General features: G+C 41.0%; 1 protein-coding gene across 40 annotated transcripts in view; it reads right to left on the bottom strand.

The window, feature by feature from the left end:
• Positions 1–15,331: 15,331 nt before the first annotated feature.
• Positions 15,332–22,765, bottom strand: part of kcnma1a (potassium large conductance calcium-activated channel, subfamily M, alpha member 1a) — a 144,505-nt gene continuing 137,071 nt past the window's right edge. For 31 of the 40 annotated variants that reach the window (XM_040001555.1, XM_040001558.1, XM_040001557.1 and 28 more), the window contains 3 exons: positions 22,457–22,681; positions 21,337–21,365; positions 15,332–17,209 (listed from right to left, as the gene is read on the bottom strand). In XM_040001555.1, the coding sequence (XP_039857489.1) occupies positions 17,058–17,209; positions 21,337–21,365; positions 22,457–22,681 (406 nt within the window). In that variant the 3' untranslated portion in view covers positions 15,332–17,057. The remainder of the gene's footprint in view (positions 17,210–21,336; positions 21,366–22,456; positions 22,682–22,765) is intronic. The other 9 variants (XM_040001563.1, XM_040001575.1, XM_040001583.1 and 6 more) reach the window with 1 other exon arrangement.

Below are 22,765 nucleotides of genomic sequence, written 5' to 3'. Positions count from 1 at the left end.
CAGCCGGAGGAGGCAGGAAGAGGGGAGCCACAACAAGTTCCCCCCGCACGACACAAAATGTCATCCTTCCCCTGGCTGCGGCGCACGCCCAGCCATCCTGCTGAAAAGAGCAGACATTTAAAACTTTGTGACATGTGTCACAGGCACTGCCATTGAGCCAGTGCCACTGACGGAGCTGGAATTGACAGGCCCCGAGCCACCGGAGCTGGCTGGGGGACACACCGAGTTTGGTGCGTGTCACTTCCCATCCTCGTCAGGGATGCATCCCGAGCTGCCACACCAACACAAACTGCATTATGGGGTGGGCAGGGAGTGCCAGATTGGGTTGACATATGCTTGACGTGTGCCTTTGTGCATGCGGTGGGATGAATGGGATGCTTGGCATCACGGACAGTAGATTAATTAAGGTATGAGGCACAGATCTACCTGTAGGCGGTGCCCTCCTTGACCCTCGGCTCTGTCACTGAGGCTGCTCCTTGGGAACTTCTTGGCTGAACAAATGGCACGCCACTTCATCACAGCAGATCAGTGACATTCTGCTATAGTGGCCCTGCAGGCTCCTCTACTAGCCGCAGTGTGCATGTGTGTGTCTGTGCGTAGGCACACGCATAGGAAGTGTAACTCTGAATGTGCATATTTTTATGTGAATCCATATCTGCGTGAGCATCATCTGGGTCTTTGTGCACAGTTTGCGTAGACAATTTTTGCTGTTTTTGTACTAGAAAGGAAACGTTACACAATGAAACCTTAATACTAACAATACGGCACATGCATTTTGTAAAAAAAATAAATAAAACTTGATTTGGGCCTATTATAAGTATTCTAAGTAACTGCTCTTTTTGCTTGAGTTTTGATGTGCCCTTAATAGCCACAAAATACAGATGACGATGTGATAGCTCTTCCTGTATCCATATTTAATATGAGAAAGTTTAATTTAAGTTCATCCTTTTGCACAGTCTTCAATAATACTGTGCATACTTTCACAGCAACTGTTGCACAATATTGGAAGGCTTTCAGACTGTAGGTATATTAAAATGTATTTGCATATTGTATGAGCTCAGATTTTTCCTACATTGTTGGCACAGCGCAATTCTCCTCCCCAAAGGCACACGAGTGTGTGACTTGCTGTCAAGAAAACTAAGGACCAATCGCCCCATCACTAGATATCAGCTCACAGCCTGATGACTGATTGGCATGAGGTAATGCAAATTTACAAGGAGGCGGAGAAAGGAAAAAGGACTTGTCTGTATGAGTGACAAGTGGCCACTGATAGAGCAGCAGACAGGATGGGGCGAGATTTAGATTTAACTGTCCTCCTGGCTCTAGAAATCTCTTTCCCCCCTTTTTCCTTTCCTACCCCACTTTTTCTCTGTCTGTGTCTGACATGCAAACCCCTTCCCTCCTGCTACTGAAGACATCTGGCAGCACACTGCTGTCTCACTTGAGCCAGAGGAGCTGAAAGGGGGGGCCGGGAGAGTGGCCCTTATTTCCGGGCCGGTCTTAGATGAGTAACATTTGTCACTCAGGGTTGTGCTGTAGTAATTAGCTTGTCAGTGGGCACCAGGCTGAGCTGGCTCTTTCTGCTAAGAAAGATGGACAGACTGACACAGGAGCTGACAGCCAGTCGATAATGTGGCAATTAATGTCATAAATAATTCCACTGCCAATTATATCAAAATGGACCCCGTTCTTTCAAAGGGCCTGGTACTCCCTTATCATTCCCTCTGATAAGGGGAACAACCATCCCCCCATAATTATGGGGCTTTTTATATGGAAATATAACATGGCCTTGCTCTCTCACATGTTTATAGCACAGGGGTGAAAAGTAGAACAAGGTGGACAGAGCAATAAATGTAATATGCTAATAAATGTGTTTTGTGCCCTTTAGCTTAGGTACTCCGACAGGTCGTGTGGCAGGACTGTGAGGCATTTCAAATGTCACTGGCATGTACAAAACGGGGCGTGGGGGGTGGGAGACTTGATTTGAAAATGTAGGCAATTATGTGAGAGAGATCGATTGGAGTTGATATTTTAAAGGTTGCAAAAGCTTAACCAACAGTGAGAATATTGATCTTGACGCCCCATAGCTTGGTGGGAAAAATCATATCTATTCTGTCTTCAAGATGCAGGTCAATCAATCGCAGTAAGCGTGAATACTTGATGAGCTGGAATCCACATGGGTTCACTGAATAGTAAATGTGCTGTATATTGGAGGGAAGTAAAAGTGGGAAAGCGGGAATTTGCTTTGAAATGCTTATTATCCAGCGCCTCGGCCTGTTTCCGCGGGCTCATTTGTCTCGACAAGTGACTCAGTCACTGTGAACGGTCCCCATCAGCCTGACACTAAACTCTTCCTGTGAAATGTATGAGCAAATAAAGTGAGCTCAGCACATGTAAAGCCCTCCTAATGCATTGTAAAACAGCCTTAAACACATCAGATGTATCTTCGGGATGGGAAGGTCGCTCTGATGGTAATATATGGTCTGCGCTCAGAAGTCTCAAGGTCGTGTCAAATTCGCCTACATAATGCATGATTTCCCGTTACTCTTACAGACTCCAATCATGCCTCTCAAGCCTTGAGATGAAAATTTTAATAAGTAAATCAGCCACCTTGCTGGCATTTCTATTACCCCTCAATGTGCACTGACAGAGAAAATGAATAATTCCAAATAATAACACATAGTAACAAATCAAATTTACTACTCTGAGAGAGAGAAAGTGCTGCCGTGGATGTAAAACTGTTAGCCGGCTTTGGTTATTCTTTCATCTCGCCTGTATGGATTTTACTTCTGTTTTGTGTTTGTTTTGCGCTGCTGTGTAAATGTCTTCTTTGTACTTTATGAAGATGAGCGTGTCGCTCCTCCACTTGTCACTGTCCTCTCGTTAGATTGTGTGTAATTATTGTGTCACTTATTGCACGAGAATTGCTTTGCTTTGAATAAAGCAGTTAAATGACCCTGTTAGCATAATTAATTTAACTATCCTGAGGGTCTGCAAAGTCGCAGCCTCATGAATATTAATCGCTGTCAGTGTCGTGCTAAATATTGTACGACAACAACGCAACGTGTTTCTGTTTCGTGTTTGTTTTGAAGTGATTCATCGTTTGATGCAATTTTTGGAGCAAAATTTGGAGTCTTTGTTCCTCGTTCTTAGGCGCTCTATTTGTTTGGTTTTTTTGATTAACAATAACACATTTAATACAATCAGCCACATGTAATCAGATAAATATTTGATCAGACACTTTCACTTTTTTTTCTGCATCATTAAAACAAAAACAAAAAAACACATTGATTTGGCAGAAAACATACAGTAATTATACACACTAGTATGGCAGAGGGGCATGTAAAGTTTGCATTTTAATGTTCACACCCCAGGGCTCTACAGCTGTACATTGTATGACACAAAGCATCATTGCCATTGATTTTACATGCTTGCAGGCTTGGTTCAATGCATTACATCCTCACTTGAAATTTGAATAATAAATGGGAGTTCCAAATTATTTGGAAACCAGAGTGTAATAACCTTGTTTTATATGGTTATTACAACCTAGTTTCCACAGACTGGCAGCCCAAATAAAGACATAAACAGATACTGTCTAACATCAAGAAATAAGTAGTATTACATATAGTATCCCCAATAGTTACATTATTGTCATTGATAATTATACTTTAGAAGAAAGATGCTTTTTGGTTTATTATATGCAATTACAAATAATATTAAAATGTCACAAAGACACATCTTTGCTATTATAACAGATGGGAATAAAAGTATTTTCCCCTACATGTTATGGCTGTTTGATTGAGATAAAATGAGTATGATATGCACATGAACTGGCCAATAACAATCTTTTTGGCAGACAACAATCACTTCAATGTGTCTAGAGTTCTGCGCCTATGCTCATTTGAGATGCTAGACCTTACATGCTTGAATAGAACAATCAAACATTGCAAAAGAAATTCCTGGAAATATTGGCATTTACTTCTTCTATCAGGTCCCAAGGGTGGAAGTGCTGATTGTGTTGAATTGCGTCTGTGTTTATCTAACAAGTGGACGTGAAAAGGAACCAGGAAAAAAAAAAGCCCCCAGGAGAAATGGCTGGTTTTCTCACATGGCCAATTCTGTATGACTCCATTGAGGCACAAGAGAATACTTAAACAAGCAGTGTACTGTACAATGAAGTGATGTGTACCTACAGTATCCGTGGCATCATGCTCTTTCACTCAAATGACTCCTTCGGATGGATGCAGGAATTATTCTCTCAGATTTTGATTTTTTGGGGGGAGGGTTATTTCCCATGAACGTGTTTTGAACTGTAAACAATGCTCATACATTACATATGAATACACATATTATGGGACCCACGGTGGTGTGACCTGAGGGACAAGTGTGCCGTGCTGTATGTCAGACTCTGTGGTATTTCCTGCGGCACTCTGAGCCCATCTCTGGGGTCCTCTGGAGGGCAGCCTCTAAAATGGCTCGACTTGGCCTTGGCCGGTGACAGTGACATACAGAGGCAGTCGAATTTTGACACACGGCTGTGAGTAATTGTGAGGAAAAGGTGAGGGAAATCCGTTTGTGGGTGAGTCTTAAAGACATGGAGATCCAGCCAGCCTCCTTGGGGTATGGCGTAGCACAAATGAAATCCTTGAATCATGAATACTCTGGAGGTGAGGCACTATTTACTGCAGCCAGTCTTGCTTTTATGGAAACAATAATGGTGGTCAGTAGCTGGGAGCTCAGGTTTTAAGTAGCCCATGTTTTTCTTTTTCTTCTTTTGGGATTGCCAATATGTAGATTTCTATTTATTTATTTTGTTTTTATTAATATTTTATTTCAACTAACCATTTCTAATAAGTTAATTTAATGAATTTTATTTTTTAAAGCGCATTTAAAGAACAGTGATAAAAATGCTAAAACGGTTGAATATACCAAACTACAAACTAACCAAATCCTAATAATACTGAGAGATTTAGTCAAATCAAATAAATCATTTAAGGAGGGGTTAAATTTAATTTTGGTAATCTAAACATTTTTAAAATAAATCAAAAAGAATGTACAAAAACATATCCACACAATAACAGGCTAGCAGCATTACAGCAACCAGAGATCAATCCATTTAACAAATTTTACTAATTAGAAACTATACCTGTACTAATGTGATGATTTGTTTTTTGTTGAGATCAATGTCTGCATGAAAAGACAGAACACATTATGTCAATAATTCATGTGTAGTAATTATATTCTAGAATGAAAGCACAATGCCACAGCTACTTCTGATGGCTAACTACTGATAGCTAACTACTGCCCTTAGCTAACTAGGGATGTTAATTCGCAGATAAGCTGACAAAACACACATAATTTAAATCTGTGAGATAGACATGACTTAGCTGCTATGTTAAAATAACGTGTCCACTATCATATTGTTAGTATATTTAACATGTAGGCTTAATGTTTACTATTTTTGTTGTCCTAGTTTGGCTCTACACTTCATCCTGCAGCATCTGGACTCCCCAGGAACCTACGCCAGGATCCTGTTTGTGGACTTCAGCTCTGCCTTCAACACCATCCTTCCAGACCATCTCCAAGGCAAGCTTTCCCAGATGAATGTGCCTGATCCCATCTGCCGGTGGATCACTGACTTCCTGACGGACAGGAAGCAGCATGTGAGGCTGGGAAAGAATGTCTCGGACTCCCTGGACCATCAGCACCGGCTCCCCTCAGGGCTGTGTTCTTTCTCCTCTGCTCTTCTCCCTGTACACCAACTGCTGCACCTCCACCCACCAGTCTGTCAAGCTAATCAAGTTTGCAGATGACACCACCGTTATTGGACTCATCTCGGACGGGGATGAGTCTGCCTACAGGAGGGAGGTTGATCGTCTGGCGTCCTGGTGCAGCCACAACAACCTGGTGCTGAATGCCCAGAAGACAGTGGAGATTATTGTGGACTTCAGGAAGCACACAGCTCCACTCCCCCCCATCATCCTGACTGACACCCTCATCACCTCTGTGGACTCATTCCGCTTCCTGGGTACCACCATCACCCAGGACCTGAAGTGGGAGCCCACCATCACCTCCATCATTAAGAAAGCCCAGCAGAGGATGTACTTCCTGAGGCAGCTGAAGAAATTCAACCTGCCAACACGGACGATGATGCAATTCTACACTGCAATCATCGAGTCCATCCTCACCTCCTCCATCACCGTGTGGTACGCTGGAGCCACTATCAGAGACAAACAGAAACTGCAGCGTGTTGTGCGCTCTGCTGAGAAGGTGATTGGCTGCAGACTCCCATCTCTGCAGGACCTGTACACCTCCAGGACACTGGGGCGTGCAGCTCGGATCTCAGCTGACCCTTCTCACCCTGGACACAGTCTGTTTGACCTGCTCCCCTCAGGCAGGAGGCTCCGGTCCATTCGCACCAGAACCTCTCGCCATAAGAACAGTTTCTTCCCCTCTGCTGTTGGACACATGAACAATAACCGTATGACTGTCCCCAGCCACTAACTCATGACCCTATGCTGTGTTCACTGCATCATTCCATGTTTGGCATTGATCACCACCTGCACTCATGTATATATCTATCTACTTAGCACTTTTAATTCTTATTCTTATTTTTATATCTATTTAAGCGTTTATGACAGTATGTTTGCACTAAGCACCGCAGCAATTTCCTAATGTTGTAAACCTGCTCAACATTTGGCAATAAAAACCCATTCTTTCTTTCTTTTCTTTCTTTCTTTTGTATGTTAGCATGCTGACTTTTCTCAGTTAGCATCAAACACGTAGTAGGTTGAAATTATAGTTTGCAGGTATTTGGTCATTAAGTTAGCAATGCGAGATTAAAAGTCAAGTAATTGTAAAATTATGTTGGCCACACCAAATATAGTTTCATGATACAGTGATGCATCACATATCTATAACCTCACATTCAAGAAGACAAGAACCAAAAAGGAAAAAGGCAGGAGTTGTATATTTATTCACTGCAGTGTCATTCTGTCATTCAGCTGTTCGTTTTTTTTCCTCCTACAAGTGCAGGTTGTTTAATTTATTTCTAGTTTGCTCTCATTTGTTTGATAAGCACAACTCCAAGGAGTTATGAAGCACTTACTACAGTCGATCAACTTGTTGGAGCAAATTCTTTACAGTTCTTACACTGGCTTTTGTAAAGCTCAAGTTCACCTCCATCACTGCATGATCATGGATACCTGTAAAAATTTTAATGCTCTCCTGTCCTGGTTGCTGAGATTCTTATTTCTGGATCGCACACAGTCAGGCAAGGTTGAGGTGTTCTCACAACAAACAATACAAATCCTACACTATTTGAGATATGCATATGGTGATTAAATGCCAATAGCACAAAACATTGATCCATTTACAAGAGCTGGTTCAAGTATCCTTGAGCTAAAGGTTTATTAGTTGTGATTCTCTTCTATGTCTGGGTAAACTTCAGCTGTGAACCTGCGCATTTGGGTATCAGCAATGCTTTCTCTCTGTGTGTCAAACTGGCTGATAGGCCTAACCTTGTCTGTCTTTCCAAACATATTGATTAGTCTGTGAGAAAAGATATGCTGAGTGCAGAGGCTAAACTTGAAGTAATTCACTTCCTTCTAATATAATCCTCTTTTATTACAATGAGGGAAAAGTTTGGAACTACGAGTACACAGCTGAAGACAACAGTGCTCAAGTTTTCCACTTTTGCCTAATAACAAAATAATCAAATGTATGCCAGTCTATTATTTATAATATCAAAATGCAAGTCTTTAACACTGAAAAACAAGCTGACTTGACAACACAGTCTTGATTTCATTGGACGTCATGTAATGACAGCCAACCACATATCTGAGTCTGTTATTGTTTGTGTGTCAGATAGAAAAAACAACCATCCATGACAGGCTTAGAGAGGAAGATTCGCCAAGTTTTCCAGAAGAGGACATTCAACACAAATTACAAATGGCAGTGGCAGCCGGGGAAAAAAGAAGAGAAACGCCAACCCCTGTGCCTTTGTTGTTCTCCTTTAATTCTGTTAATCGCCCCCAGGTAAAGATTAGCTGCTCTTGCCAATTTAATTCAGCCTCAAATGATGCCGCTACAAGGTCACTTTTTCTATTCCTCCTCTCTCTTCTGCGTTCCCTTCATTCACCCTTCCTTGCCTCACCCCCCCTCACTTTCCATCCCAACAAACTCTCTCCTCCATTTCTCTTTCCGTGAGCAGGATTGAGTTGTCATGTAGTTCTAATAGGCAGCACAGGGAATCATTAGTCCACCTCGCCTCCCTGACTGATGGGTATTTCACTCCAATCATCTGAGTACTGTGCGTGTATTTGTGTAGGTGTGTGTGTGGAAGGAGAAAGCTGGAATATCCCCCACCTCACCAACCCCCTTTCCGCACATACACACTCTCTCCGCCATAGACTATCACCAACACCCCCAACCCCCTAACCCCCCTCCGTCACAGCATTGTGCGCCTGCTGCTATTGACGGAGTGTCAGAGCTGAGGGGAGATGTCTTAATCAACTTGGACACACTGGGCATTGATTTGACAAGCTGCTGTAATGACCTTCTTGTTTTTGTAAAGGATCACTGTTTATCTGGGCCACAAGTGATGTGCTGAGCATGCCTCATCGTCATGGAAACTATTATCACAGTAGAATTGGGACAGGGCTCGGTCTTTGGATCTTTTCCTTTTCTTTCTCTGTCACACAAACAAACACACACACACACACATGCAGCCACACTTATCGATATCGATATGTTTGAGGTGCCCTACTATAACCAGATGTTTGGATACTGTAAAACATTGACCGTGATGTTAAACGGTTCAGGGGTCAAAAGGTAGAAGCTCTAAATGGTGTTGACAGCCTTTGTGTCAATGTTATGGAAATTGTTACACAGTGGTTGGATTGACTGAGATGGCTCAATAATCCCACAACAGCTGTTTCATGTGCTTGCCTTCCAGCTCTTTTTAGAAAATTATTTTAAACCTGCAGGTCACTGATTTGCTAAACGGCTCATTATGACAAGGGGATAATGATATATATATCTAAAGATATATGAATATATCTTCTATTAGTCAATGAATGTTTAAAAGAAGTAGCTAGAAGAAGCATAAACAGCATCGGTGTGGTGCTCCATCGTCTGGTTCACGTCTAAAGGCACACCCTGCTTCCTTAAAAAGAAGAAGAAGGTGAAAAAAACGACACTGCTGAGTTTATTTGCAGGGATCTCAGGTTCAGGGTGCTGTCAGCTTCTGTCAGGGCAATCAGCAACACTCAGCCTCCCTTGAATAGCCCGCACACCAGACGGTAAATATTATTGGCATTCTGACACCCTCTCGCTGCGACGAAGTGTGTAAAATTGTTAATAAGGAACATGATGGGGCCACCACACGTCGTCCTGAGAATGGAAAAGCTTGCTCTTGTTGGCAATTATCCAAATAACAGGATGAGGCGTGCGAGGACAGGTGATTTAAGTCCTTAGCTGGCTGGTGGAGAGGTTTGTTTTGGCAAAGAGGAAGTAAAGAAAAGTCACAGAGGTCACATGGTAAACATTGTCCTTGTGATTTATCCATCAGTAAAACTCCTTATAAAATGTACACGGAGACCCTTGTATGTGCCGTTTGGAAGAATTGCCATATACGAGGCACTTTAACACTTGAGGGCTGTTCTACATTATGTATGACAGGCATGTGAGTGTAGGTAGGCTAAAGGTTGCTGGTGTGTCAGCTTTAAGTATGGCTGAGAATGTGCTGCTTGTTTACTGAAATCCACTGTTATTAGTTATTTCTATGCCTCCCTCTGAAAGTCTCAATGTGACACTGAGATAAGGCAAACAGTATTCCCTCCCTTTGCATAGAGCAGGTAAGTCATTATTTTTAAAGGCATAGTATCTCCAAGTCACAGAAGGACACGTTGATAGGAGAATAAAGTACACAATCGTAAACGTTTATGCCAGTATTTCTCACTGTATGATTACATTTTTATGGTTCATATTCTGATAGGGCTTGTATTTGCTGCCACCTCCAGAGAAATGAGACAGGCCCAGAGGTGGCATTTCTCCTCTGCTTTATGGAGAGTTGGGTGGGGGTGGAGAGGGGGGAGCTGGGAGGAGAGTCCTGCTCGTTTTTGTTCAGTAAACACACTGCCAACCTAAATGGCTGATCAATCAATTTCAGCGGGATCGATCTGCATCAGTTCTGCCTGCATGCACACACCCGGAGCCACTTTATTGTAAATCAATCATTTTGAAAACATCTCACAGAGGGGCCCGTCCTCACTAACAAGCCATCAATTCCAGCTGCCTGTGTAGCACCCTTATCAGGCCACAAATCAGCAGCCGCACAAACATCTGCTCCATTTCCATCGCTTTCCCCTCCTGCCTCACTCTGTCTTTTATCCCCGCTCTGTCTGTACCGCTCGTCGTGTTTTGATGTCTGGGTGTCTGGCATGGAGAAGAGAGGAGAGAGGCCGGGATTCTTCACCACACCACTTAAGATAACCCAAGGGTAATAGTGTTTGCACATTTGAGAGAGAAATGAGGACAAATGCCAGGGTGGGTCATACGTTCTCTTTCTGACCGCCTGTTTGACGTTGGAGTGTGAAATTGCACACTTCAGCTGAGGAGGAGGAGGAGGAGGAGGGGAAGGAGGGCAGGGCTCGGAGACTTATGAGATGTCCACTGATTTCTAGCTATGAGATAAGAGTGGCTCGTTGTCTGAGAAGTCATCCTGACACATCATAACACCTCAGAATTGGTGCTGCTCGTGATGTTTGAAGGATTCTCGGGAGATATCTCCGTACCCTTGACACGGGCAGCACAGTGTTCACTGCAGTGTATATCTAAACAGATTATTGGAGTTGGAAAATTACTGCATTACAGAAAGGTTAAAAATCCTCCAACTTTAGCGCTGTTTAATGACATGCTCGTCAAGGTGCGGGCTTCGCTTTGACATGTCGTAGCTCTAACAGCGAGAAAGAGGATTACTCCCTCAATAAATCAGTCGCTTCTATAATAACTGTATCTGCAAGCCAAATCCACGATGCTACACATCCTGATGTGGCGCACATCCACAGCGCTGACATGACAGCACAGCGAGATACCTGGTATGATGTCCTTTACTCATCCACTGTCACTGTCTTGGCGGAGATATACGAGCTACTGTGGACAGAATGCTATTCCCACCCATCACTGTGTGGATCCTCATTGATTGACAGTGTGACAGGTGAAAGTGATGGAGCAGCTAATAGCGTGTCAGTAAACGTAAATCAAGAGTAATGCCAGACTCAGAGGATACGCGATTGGTGGTGGGACTTGGACGGCAGGGTCACCGACCCTTCGGCAGGGTGAGGATTGGTAAAATACAGTTTGTATTCATCTCAGGTGTCTCCTGTTCATGGTCAAGGTCAGGGGCTGGGTCTTTTTCAACTTTACTGTACATGTTTAGAGAGATAATTTGGCATGTGGGTAGACTGATGGTGGTCATATTTGATGTTGTGCACGAACATGAACGCTCCATGTTGTTGGCTGGAGTGATGTTGGTTTGGTCTGCGCATTTTTTTTTCATTTGCAAACAGAGTTGTGCAAACACTGCACAGAATGGACACCTATCAGACAAATACGAGATTTCGGTGTATCTAATAGAAAGCACTTTCAATCACCTCCAGAAGCTTTATAATGTAAGGTAAAGACTCTGCAGTAACAGACAGAAAGCCCCAACAATCAGATGCTGATGAGCAAATGCTTAGTGACGGTGGTAACAGGAAGAAACTTCCAGCAGAACCAGACTAAAGGAGGAGAAGCAAAAGACACATTGTGGAAAAGAGCCAAAGATGAATTAATATATGGTAAAAATTTTGAGGGATGTTTGCTTATGTTATCTGTCAATTATTGCTTAAATCAGATCAAAACACCCCAACACAGACCCGATGAAGCAGGCTAGCTGAGTTTCTGAGCCTGCTACTAAAATAAACTCACCGGCTCCTTTGTTAGGTACACCTGACAAACTGGTTTAACTGCTTGTTAACACAGAATTTAATCAGACAATCAAATTGAACCTGTGTATCTACACATGGTCAAGATGACTTGTTGAAGTTCAAACCGGGCATCAGAATGGGGACAAACAGGTGGTTTAAGTGACTTTGAACATAATACGGTTGTTAGTGCTGGACAGACTATTTTGAATATTTCAGAAACTCTTGATCTACTGGGAATTTCCCAAATAACTACCTCTGAGAATGGTCCAAGCAGCAGTTCTCTGGAAGAAAATGCCTTGTCAGAGAAGGTCAGAGAAAAATGTCCGGACTGCTTCAAACTGATAGGAAGGCAACAGTATCTCAAATACCCACACACAGCAACCAAGCTATGGAGAAGAGTGTCTCCAAATGCTCAACATGTTGAACCCTGAAGCAGATGGGCTCCACTAGCAGAAGACAACAATGGGTACCACTCTTGTTAACTAAGAACAGGAAATTGAGGCTACAGTTCACATAGGATCTAAATCTATGCTATGAAGAGTTAAAACAGTACTGAAGGCAAAAGGTGGCCTAGCACTACCAAGGTGTACCTAATAAAGTGTTCGCAAGTGTATAACATTATTTAACGTATGGACATTGTTTACAAGTATAAATTACATGTAATAGTTGTGTATGTACTGTATCACTTTCTATTTATGGTCGTTCCAAATATATAATTGTATAGTTCATAACTGAGAACTGCTGTTTGTAGCTGGAATTTTTCTAAACAATTAGGAGAATGTCCAGGTTTAGAACACAAATACATCCATTTTAATTTGAGAAAAAATACAAAAAGAAACCATGTACAATCTATGTACAATTTTTTTGTACAAGACAGTATATTTATCAGCAGATTATATTTGACAGAGTCAGGTAGATCAACTCAGCACCATCAAATAATCCATTTATCCATCACATCTTGAACGCATCCAAACTAATTAGACTGCTGTGTCAAACTTCCGTTTGCTGCAATGATGATGTCCTAAGAAATCCTATCTGTGATAAACAAGAGCAATATCTTGAATTCTTCCTGAACTGATAGGCAGCCAAAAAAAAGCAAGTTTTCTTTAAAAAAAAAAAATGCTGAATGCAGTTTTCATGTATTATTAAGACTTGAGACCCACCTCCTATCCCCATAAGTATTTTATGTTCTATTATATATCTAGTACATTTCCCAGCAAATAAGTTTCTATTTCCATCCTTTACAGCAAAAAAATAGATTAACAAAATTAATGCAACATACTGTAACAGTAACATATGACGCGTCAGTCTTTTGATTTGTTCAGTGGATAACAACACATCTGTGCATCTTTCAGTCATCCATATCTCATTACACTGTATGACACAACCTGCTAACCTTTAACAAAGCATCTGGCAGATAGGACATGTGTGATTTATTGACTGAAGCTTGTATCCATCTGCCCCATCAGCCCCTCGGGCCTCCTGTATGCCACTTTTCGCTTTAGTGGGACTTAATATGGGCCCTCCTCTTGACCTCCTGCACTGCCTGGCACTATACTGGCATGGAGGCATTGATGGCTTGGATGTTCTCCATGTCAGTACAAGACTTTATTCTCACAGTGGAAAACACGTGGACTCCCTTAAAGGAAGCCTGTGTCCTGAATGACTGAAGGATGCCTGCTCAACTGAACTCTTCATGGCACTTAAAAAAAAAAAACACTCTAAAAACTTTAGAGGTATACAATGCAAAGAACATCTGAAAAGATGTAGGAAGGAGAGACATCTCAGTCCAGTGTTGTGAGTAATGCCAGCCTGAATGAGTTGTGCAATGAGGGTTCAGGTCTAAAAAAAAAGAAAAAAAAGCACAGTAATCAAGTATAATGAAAGTAAATGGTGCATTACTTTGCGAGTTTATGCCGGTTTGCAGCATGTACCACTTTGCTATGTTTAAGTGCCTCAAAAATATTCTGTAAACAAATAAGAAGCAGTTGTGACAGTTTGTGATAGATAATGATGAGCTGACAAAATGGAATGTAAACCCCGTTACAAAGCAAAGTAATAGAAACAGGAAAACGAAGGATGTCCTGTCTTTCGATAATTGCTGAATTGGTGCTACCTTTCATCTTCGTGATGGCTGATCAAATTCTGCCTAACCTATCCATGTGCCACATACAGTACTTGAATAGTCTCCGCATTCCTACAATAAACCAAGATCTTTTATTTTTTTGAGATACATATTCATCTTTTTTTTTTCTCAACAGAACAATCAGTTTGTCGATTTTTATGTAGAATGAGCGACCGACGTTACCAAATATTAATTCCTTAAAGTTCAGGCTAGAAAGTATGGCGTTAACAACCCAATTATACGTACATTTTACTCACATATTTTTTCCAAAAAGAAACCTATTTGCTACAATGTGTGACAACGATGTAATCACAGTTCAAAAGTTCACTTCAGGACAATGTGTATGAGGCTTCAGCATAGTTGTACCACACCCAATAGACGGACACTGAGGCTCAGATCATTTTGATTGAGAAAGAAATGTGATCTATATCATGGGTTGAGTTTACACAAACATATTTAGCACAGTATCATCTTTTCCATTTTCCAAAATTGTTTTCTATTTTCAGAATGACGTTCTCTTTACAATCTATAGAGCAGGATCGCTGCAATAAACAAACAGCGTCTCCCGGTCATATTCTGTGGAAAATACCAGCACACTTTGCGGTAGTGTACACACTCCTACTCCATGCTAGGGACCTAATTTAGGTCACAGTCATCTAATAAAGGTTGTTCGGTTCTGGTCTGCACACAGTGGGAGAAACTTTCTATTCATCCCGTCATTATTAACCATTCTAATCCACTGCTTAGTTAAGTACATTTACCCCCTCCCCCAAAACACAACTCCTTTACGCCTTTCTTCCCTTTATGCATGTTCTCAGCAAGGGACGCTTAGTAGTAGACACATTATTTAGCAGACACTGCATCTGTGCAACCAAAGGAGGCTTCCGATTAGCCTAAATTTATTTCTACAAGCACTCAACAGAGTTGAGCTGCCAAGCTGAAGATGTTTTCACAATGCAAGCTAGTCTAAGCTATGTTAGCTCCAGAGTGATGCAGTCTGCCAGAGAGGGGCTAGGGTGATTAAAAAAATAATCATTTGTTTTAGTATACGTGACAAAGTGACAGTCCAACATAAAATCTTTTGATATGTAGTTGTAATTAAATATATCAATTCAGTCTTCTCCTAAAGTACTTTTAACTTTGCTCTTGACTAGAAAAATAAGTACAAATTGATTATGTTTATGGATATAAAATAATTATGCTGAAATGTATAAATCCCACTACTTTTTTTTTCTTGGACACGGTTGACCATTAGGAGTACAAGGCTACCGAGTCAATCCTCCGTCCATGCAGCAGCCTCATTTGGATATATAGGCGCGTTAGCATACAGAAAATACACTCATGTTGCACCCGAGCACGTTCCACTTCCTTGTCCTTATGCCTGTGGCATTTGTTGCATTTCCACCAACTATGCTTGAGCATTTCCTCGTGTTCGAGGACTGAACACAGCAGCTTGGCGTGCGACATCTGGGCTGGCAACAGAGAACATCCAAGCTCTTTACTGCCTCTGTGCCAACCCCGTGCCAGGCAGTTGCTCCGATCAAAGGAGGACCCACTGATGCCCACTATTACGCAATATGTGGCATTTCTTTCCTCATATATTAACTTTATGTTACAGGCAATACACCACTTTGCTGAGTGATCCCAGTGCTGTTACAGTTATAACGCCATGCAGCTGCTGTTCATGTTAGATACGCTCAATCATAGTTGGCTATTTTGGTTTGGTTTTGGATGCAACTCAATGCCTTTGTTAGAATATCCAAGTGATTTATGATCTCCTACTGTTTGTGTCTATTATGACTCTTTTTTTTTTTTTTTTTCCAAACATGCTGTTCCCTCAAAGGTGCTTCATCACATACAAATCAGTGTTGGTGGGGAGTGACAGTGCAGCATCAGAAGGACAAGTGGCTGTAATACGACACACACATACACACAGTTTATACATAAACCTGAATGCATGAAGGACAGAGCAGGTTTTTGTTGTTGTTGTTTTTTTTTTTTAATCCTTTTCATGTATTCAGGCTGATTAACCGCGATATCTACTGGGCTCAAGCACAGGTATCTGACACATCAGCAGAAGACTCGGGCTCTCCTTCCAGCCAGCATGCACCAACACTGCACCATTGTCTTGAGTTTTTAGATTACCAATTTGCAATATTTGATATCCTTTTTTTTTTGTTTTTTTGTTTTCAGGCCTGGATTGATCTCACTCTACATGGCGAGTCAAGGTGAAACAGCAAAACCTTAAAGCAATGACACGATGAGTAACAAACTGAGAACAAAATTAGTGTGCCTCCAAAGCCAAGCAGCCCTTCCTCCGTCATCTCCTCAATGACTCTTTACTCAGAGGTGGCGTGGGGAGGTGGGGGGTGTTGATGTTTCCAGTTGTTCTGTGGAAAGAAACTTGTTCAGTTTTAGTGCAAATAGAACAGAAGCAGACGGGAGATATGACGGCGATGAACCCAGCCGGTTTGATGTGACGCAACTGAGTTAATCTTTGGGAGATGATATGATCAGTTTATCGCTGCAACCCTCATCCTCCAATAACCAGTCACCTCAGCATGGAGTCTGGTCACATGAAGAGGTGAACTATTGCAAAGAATTACAGGAAGTACTCTTCTTTTTTTTTTTCCGTCAACTCTCAAAATAATTCCAAAAAGTGCTAGAGGGAAGGAGCTGTACAATCCTTATTTGATTGTCATTATGTACATTTCTATGGACACATAAATAAATAAATAAAACAAATGTCCAAGAGCATGGAAGTAACATTAAACATATACACATAGGAGGTCCCTTTCCAGTCTGGGTTCCTGTCCAACCCTCAATTAGAAGAATGAGTGAGGAGAAATGTGTCAATCTTCACCACCTCTGTCATCATCATCATCCCTCCTTTGGTGATCTCTTCCAATCTCTTTCGTAAAGAGCGTACAGATGTCTGGTGAGTCAGCAAGAAAGCCTGGTGTTCAGCATTCATCTTCAACTTCTCTGATTGGTGGAATCAGACTACTAGTGGATTTGTATTGGTTGACTTGGTTGGCCATGTGAGTGCTCATGGGCTTGATCTGAATGTTCCTTGGGTAGGCATTTTCTGGTTCATCTGTAAACCATTTCTTTTCTAAAGGGGAAAACGTGAGAGAGGAAGAAAACAAGGGTTTAGTTAGAAAAAGTATGCAATGCTGGTTTAGTTACAACCATACTGCCTCAGTTTAAGTGAGATTAAGATTTGCATGGCATTCTTTGTCGTACGCAAGGTCCACTTTCAGTTTGGTTTCTGGTAACCTGAGCCAATCTGAAGTTGATATGGTGGCATTGTCCATAACTGACTTTGTATTTATGTGGGTATGTTATATCAGATTTCTAATTAATTGTGTGAAGACTGATAAGACAAAAGAAAAAAGAAGAACAGACTAGTATGCTATACAGTACATACTAAAGCATATTTCAGGATCTGCTCACCCAAATTACAAAACAGAAAACTGTTTCTTTTTTACCATTTCTCCTGTTTTTGGATAGTTTTGGTTTTATTTCCAGATTTTGAGACATCCATTCCAGAGATTTCTGCTGTCACCACAATACAGAGTCAATGTCAGTTGACTCTGTGTTGTCAATTCTTAAAAAATAGTCTAAATAAAGACTATTTTTTAAGAATCTCTTTATAGCAAAGAAATAGTCTGTATAAAACCTCCAATGGGTGTATTCCTCTGACCAGCCAGACTCAAGATGTGGAACGGGTGGATTCAAATTCAACATAAATACCCTCAAATTGATAAGGGCAGTGTGAGTGGAAGCAAATGTGGGACTTTTTTTTTTTTTTTTCCCAATTAAAGGAAAAAAAAAATCTGGGTGAATTTAAATATCAAGCCTTTACAATATTAAAGTATAGCAATAGATTTAGAAGTCTTGGTATTATCATTAAAACTATGTAGATGCATTGCCATTTACAAGAATACACATTTGACACATTTTTACAGGGGCTCATTTACCATTCTAAGAAATATGGTGTGTAAAATATATACACACACTATAAATAATATATACATATAAATTTGCAAGTCATTTAAACATTATTTACATAAAAGTAATAAAGACAAAATATTAAGTGCTGGTGCTAAGAAAAAAGTTGGGAAGGGAACAAAAAAGCATCTCTCCATCTGTACTAAACTGGCCTTCCTGGCGGCCTGTCCCATCACCCATTGAAAATATTTGATAATTTCCCTTAACAACAATAGTGGATTATTATGAATTATTTAAAAGCTGAAATTCAATATAAGCAAAAATGAGGAAACATTTTGCCTTGAAAGCAGCAGAATCTCCTCAGTTCACACCGAGAAAAATGAAGGATTAGAGTATTAAAAGAAGAGGGAACGCAACATAGCTTTTAGTAAGTCTGTGTCCCGATTTTTTTTAAGCGTGAAATCAAGTTTAGAAAACAAAAAGAAACCAAAGAAAATTATTTTTAAAATATTTAACCGGTTATTTGTTTTTTGCTTTTTTAATTTTTGTATTCTGTTTTTCTGCTACACAGCTTGCTCATCAAAGATTGGCCACACTCATGATCATAGTATAAAAGATGATATAAAAGGTACCAACCCTAACCCTACTGATCATAGTTTAAAAGACAGATTTTAGCACTGAGATTTAACACAATGGTTAAATTAGTCCCCTTATGAAACCTGTTCTTCATGTAGTGAAACTGAATGCAAAGTGCAAGGACCTGACTGAGAAATGGGCTAACTTGTGAATGACAAGTTGCTAGCTGATGAGCATGTCCCCTTGAACTGGTTCATTGCTTTTTCATGTAAAAAGTGGCACTATTCCTAAAAAGTGGCATGAGCACATGTGTGCACAAATGTGCTGGTACAAAAGATGGAACCACTGACATCAGTGAAGCAAAAGCATCTCACTGAATCATAGATACAGTTTGCAGATTTTTCTTATTAATTCAATTTTCAATTCAATTCAGTTTAATTTTCTTTATACAGCGCCAAATCACAACAACAGTCACCTCAAGGCGCTTTATATTGTAAGGTAGACCCTACAATGATACATACAGAGAAAAATCCAACAATAATATGACCTCCTATGAGCAAGCACTTTGGCAACAGTGGGAAGGAAAAACTCCCTTTTTAACAGGAAGAAACCTCCGACAGAACCAGGCTCAGGGAGGTGCAGCCATCTATTAAAGCTTTTTTCAAATGGATGTTACCCAAGCGTTTGCTACTTGAAGCTATGCCATGTTCTACCATTAAGCCACTTAAAAATTGAGCAGGATTTCAAAAGGTAAAGGAGAGGACTGGTTCTGCACCAGCACTACATTGGTGGAAAAGAGGTAAAAGGTCCTAGCTGTGAGCAGGGATGCAGTATTTCTTGTTTGGTAAAACTGGGGTTCTGTTATTAAACTGTTATTATCCAGAGAGGTCCCACTGTCTGTGCTTTTCAGGTGCAGCATCTGAACAGATTTTCAGCACACACAATAAACCAGAATTACTCCAACTAAACGAAAACCAAATAAATAGCTCATCTCCTCTGGAAAAACAAACAAATAATAGTGGATTAGGATTGACTGAATAACAGGGAACCAGAGGATGATCCACAACTGAACCAGTACTTTGTACTTGTAAACACTGAATTTAATTAATCTTTTCAAATATCGACAGGAAAATGTGCCTTTTGTGGTAAACTCTAAATTGTTAGTGCTGTGAAATTCTATTCACTTGTATTGTATTTGGATGGTCGCAGAAATCAAAGAAATAGATACCATGCAATAAAACCAGAACATTTTGTAGGACCATTTACCGATAGTGGAATTATAGAAAATGTGTCTTTTGCGATTTGGGTGATCTGGTTGTTTAGCTAATAATTTTAAAAAGTGCACCATACCCTAAACAGTCGCATTTCAGAGTGAGCTCTTAAAATCACTGTCAGCATGAGAGCAGGAAGGAGATTTGAGAGGGTTGGATGTGTCATCTAGGAGAGAATCTCTTCATGTTTAAGTAGGCTATGAGAGCAGTGTTTCTGAGGAAAGGGAAGTGTGTATGCCAGCTGTCAGAAGTTTGTAAACTCACTCCCAGCACTTCACAGGCGACTGCAATGCCATTCAAGATGTCACTTCCTTTTGGGTGAAGTTGTAATATCAAATTTTAACTTTGCGATGTGGAGCACACCCTGTGCACGCATCCGTGCGTGTGTGTGTGCATGTGTGAAAGTGCTCGTCGACATGCAGGACTGCATGTGCAGAGATTCATTTGTGTGGGCTTGAGTGTGTGTGTGTGTCAGCAAGCTTGAGGCTGCAGGGCTGTGTGTTACAGCAAAGACATTTGATGTGTAGAATTGTGCCTGAGGTGAAGCAAGATGTCTGCCATCTCTCTCCGGAGTCTACTGCTGATACGGTGAACTTAGTGATGTCGCCTCAAACCACCATATCAGGCGTGCAGGGTTACAAGGAGGAGACTTACAGACTCATATTCCCCCTTCAATTTAAACTCTAAATTGGTCACACCTCCCACTTTTGCAGTGTGACCGATGGCACAGGGCTGGACACACTTTCTTAAAGTTCTGTGAAGAAGTAAGCAATTTGGCTGCATCAGGGGGATTTGAATCAGTCTGACCTACATGTGAGCTATGGTACATGTATGTACAGTATTACAACACGTAGTTGCTCTGCGGTACATGCTGATGCTGTTATAATAACATAGTTGCTGTGCTAAATGAGAGGATAAATTTTACATCTGAAAGTCTGCTACAGTCGTCTCATAGCATTCAATAGGAGGGAAGATGCGCAAACACACAGACCTCTCACACAATGCAAACCATCTCAAGTTCAAATAAACCGTAAGAAGGCATGATAGATAATGAGAAAAAAAATGTGGAAGATGATTTTGTCTGTAGGAGAGAGGGAAAAAAAAATCATATCATGAAATAAATAACTGAGGTAGAGGCACAAAGGAGGGGGAGGGCAGGGTGGGGCAGGGTGGGGTGGGGTGGTAGGGTGTAGGGGTTGTCTCAACCTCATGCAGTGTGGAAATGGTCCTGATCATGGCAGGGAGGCAGGAGCAGCAGCAGACATTTTGCTTTCCAGATGAAAGCAAAACTTAAACTGAGGCATGGTTTACTTAACGTCTGAAGAACGTAAGAAATAAAACAAACTCCCCTCATCATAACAATATCCACAGAGGACATAGTTATGATCAGAACCCCAGGTAAAAAGGTTGCTAAGTCATGCAGAATCGTTAACTTGCATACCTTGGCCCATTCTATTCATCCTTGTTGCACTTCAGAAAGAGAGGTAAGTAATCTACTGTAAGTGAGGCGTATTTACAGTTAATACACAACTAACAAATGGCTACCAGTCTATCTTATGCGTACATGTTGTCATTACAGCATTCGGTTGATATAATACATCTACGTTTCAAGATGTATTCAGGACTTTTCCTTTACTCCTTAACAGCTCTGGAGTACGATTGTAACAAATCTGCATGCTTTTAGAATATGTCACGCTTCAAAAATGACTTTATTCTCCCAAGTCAAAAGAAAATTACGCTCATTTTTGGGAGAAAATATGGAATAAACACCAAGTATTGTCAAAAATATTTCACCAAATTTGAAAATAATCTTATAAGTGAATAGTAAAGTACAGGAAATAATAGCCTGCTCAAAAGGGCTACCAACATGGACATGCAATAAAGCAGTACAGATGCACCATGATTAACAAAATATCAACACTGCTAATGAAGGATGATCTTATGAGTATCTGTAATGTCAAGCCAAATCAACTTAATAATAAATATCAGCTACAGCAGCTAAATCACAGTACGTTACATCCATGATCCAGGTGTGCTGATCATGTGCACAAATATCCAACACATAACAGTTACTTACTCCACAAATACTACAAGATAAACACAAAACAACTAACTATTAAGACAAATACAACAGGTAGACCAAACGACATATTGAAAGTGAGTTGTGGTTGGGGCTTTTTACTGTAATCTTCTTTCCAACCACAATGGCCGTTTAATCCAAACAAATGGCCTTACTGTTTACAAAAGAGGCTCGAGTCTTTGAGGCAAATAAATGAACCCAGTTCTCCACAAAGTGAGTTTACCAATTTGCTTATGCCATGTTATGACTGCAGTGATGTCAGAGTGAAGACCACATGCAGATGATTATGAACAAAACACACAAACACAGGGCATGGACGCAAAGCACAAACACATAATACACAGTAATCATCAGTGCATGTGTCATCACCGTCTACACACACAAACACACACACACACACACGCACACACCTATAGCATACTGTACAGGTTGGGTATAAAACACTAATCAGGCAGATTGCAGGACATGTGCGTATGCGTACTTCTGTTTTTCGCGGGACTCCCGGGTCTTGCTGCTGCGGTTCTGCCGGTTCGATGGGGGGATGGAGTGCACGGATGAGCTCTTTTTGCTGGAGGAATGGGAGGAGTGGGAAGAGTGGGACAAACTTGTCCGGGACTGGCCGGCGTTGTGGTCGAACTGCATTAGGCAGAAGATCAGGTCGGTGGGCACCAGTTCAAATTCGTATGGAGGGTTTGTGATCACATACCTAGCCGGAAAACACATGTTACAGACAATAAGACTCAGATACATCAATGAAAGAGCGGCAAAGTATTTACTGCAACATTTAAAA

This window comes from Simochromis diagramma, unplaced genomic scaffold (assembly GCF_900408965.1).
Source record: "Simochromis diagramma unplaced genomic scaffold, fSimDia1.1 OVJJ01000421.1, whole genome shotgun sequence".
Lineage (NCBI taxonomy): Eukaryota > Metazoa > Chordata > Actinopteri > Cichliformes > Cichlidae > Simochromis > Simochromis diagramma.
The sequence above is the reverse complement of the archived record's forward strand: the minus strand, read 5'-3'. Positions and strand labels throughout refer to the sequence as shown.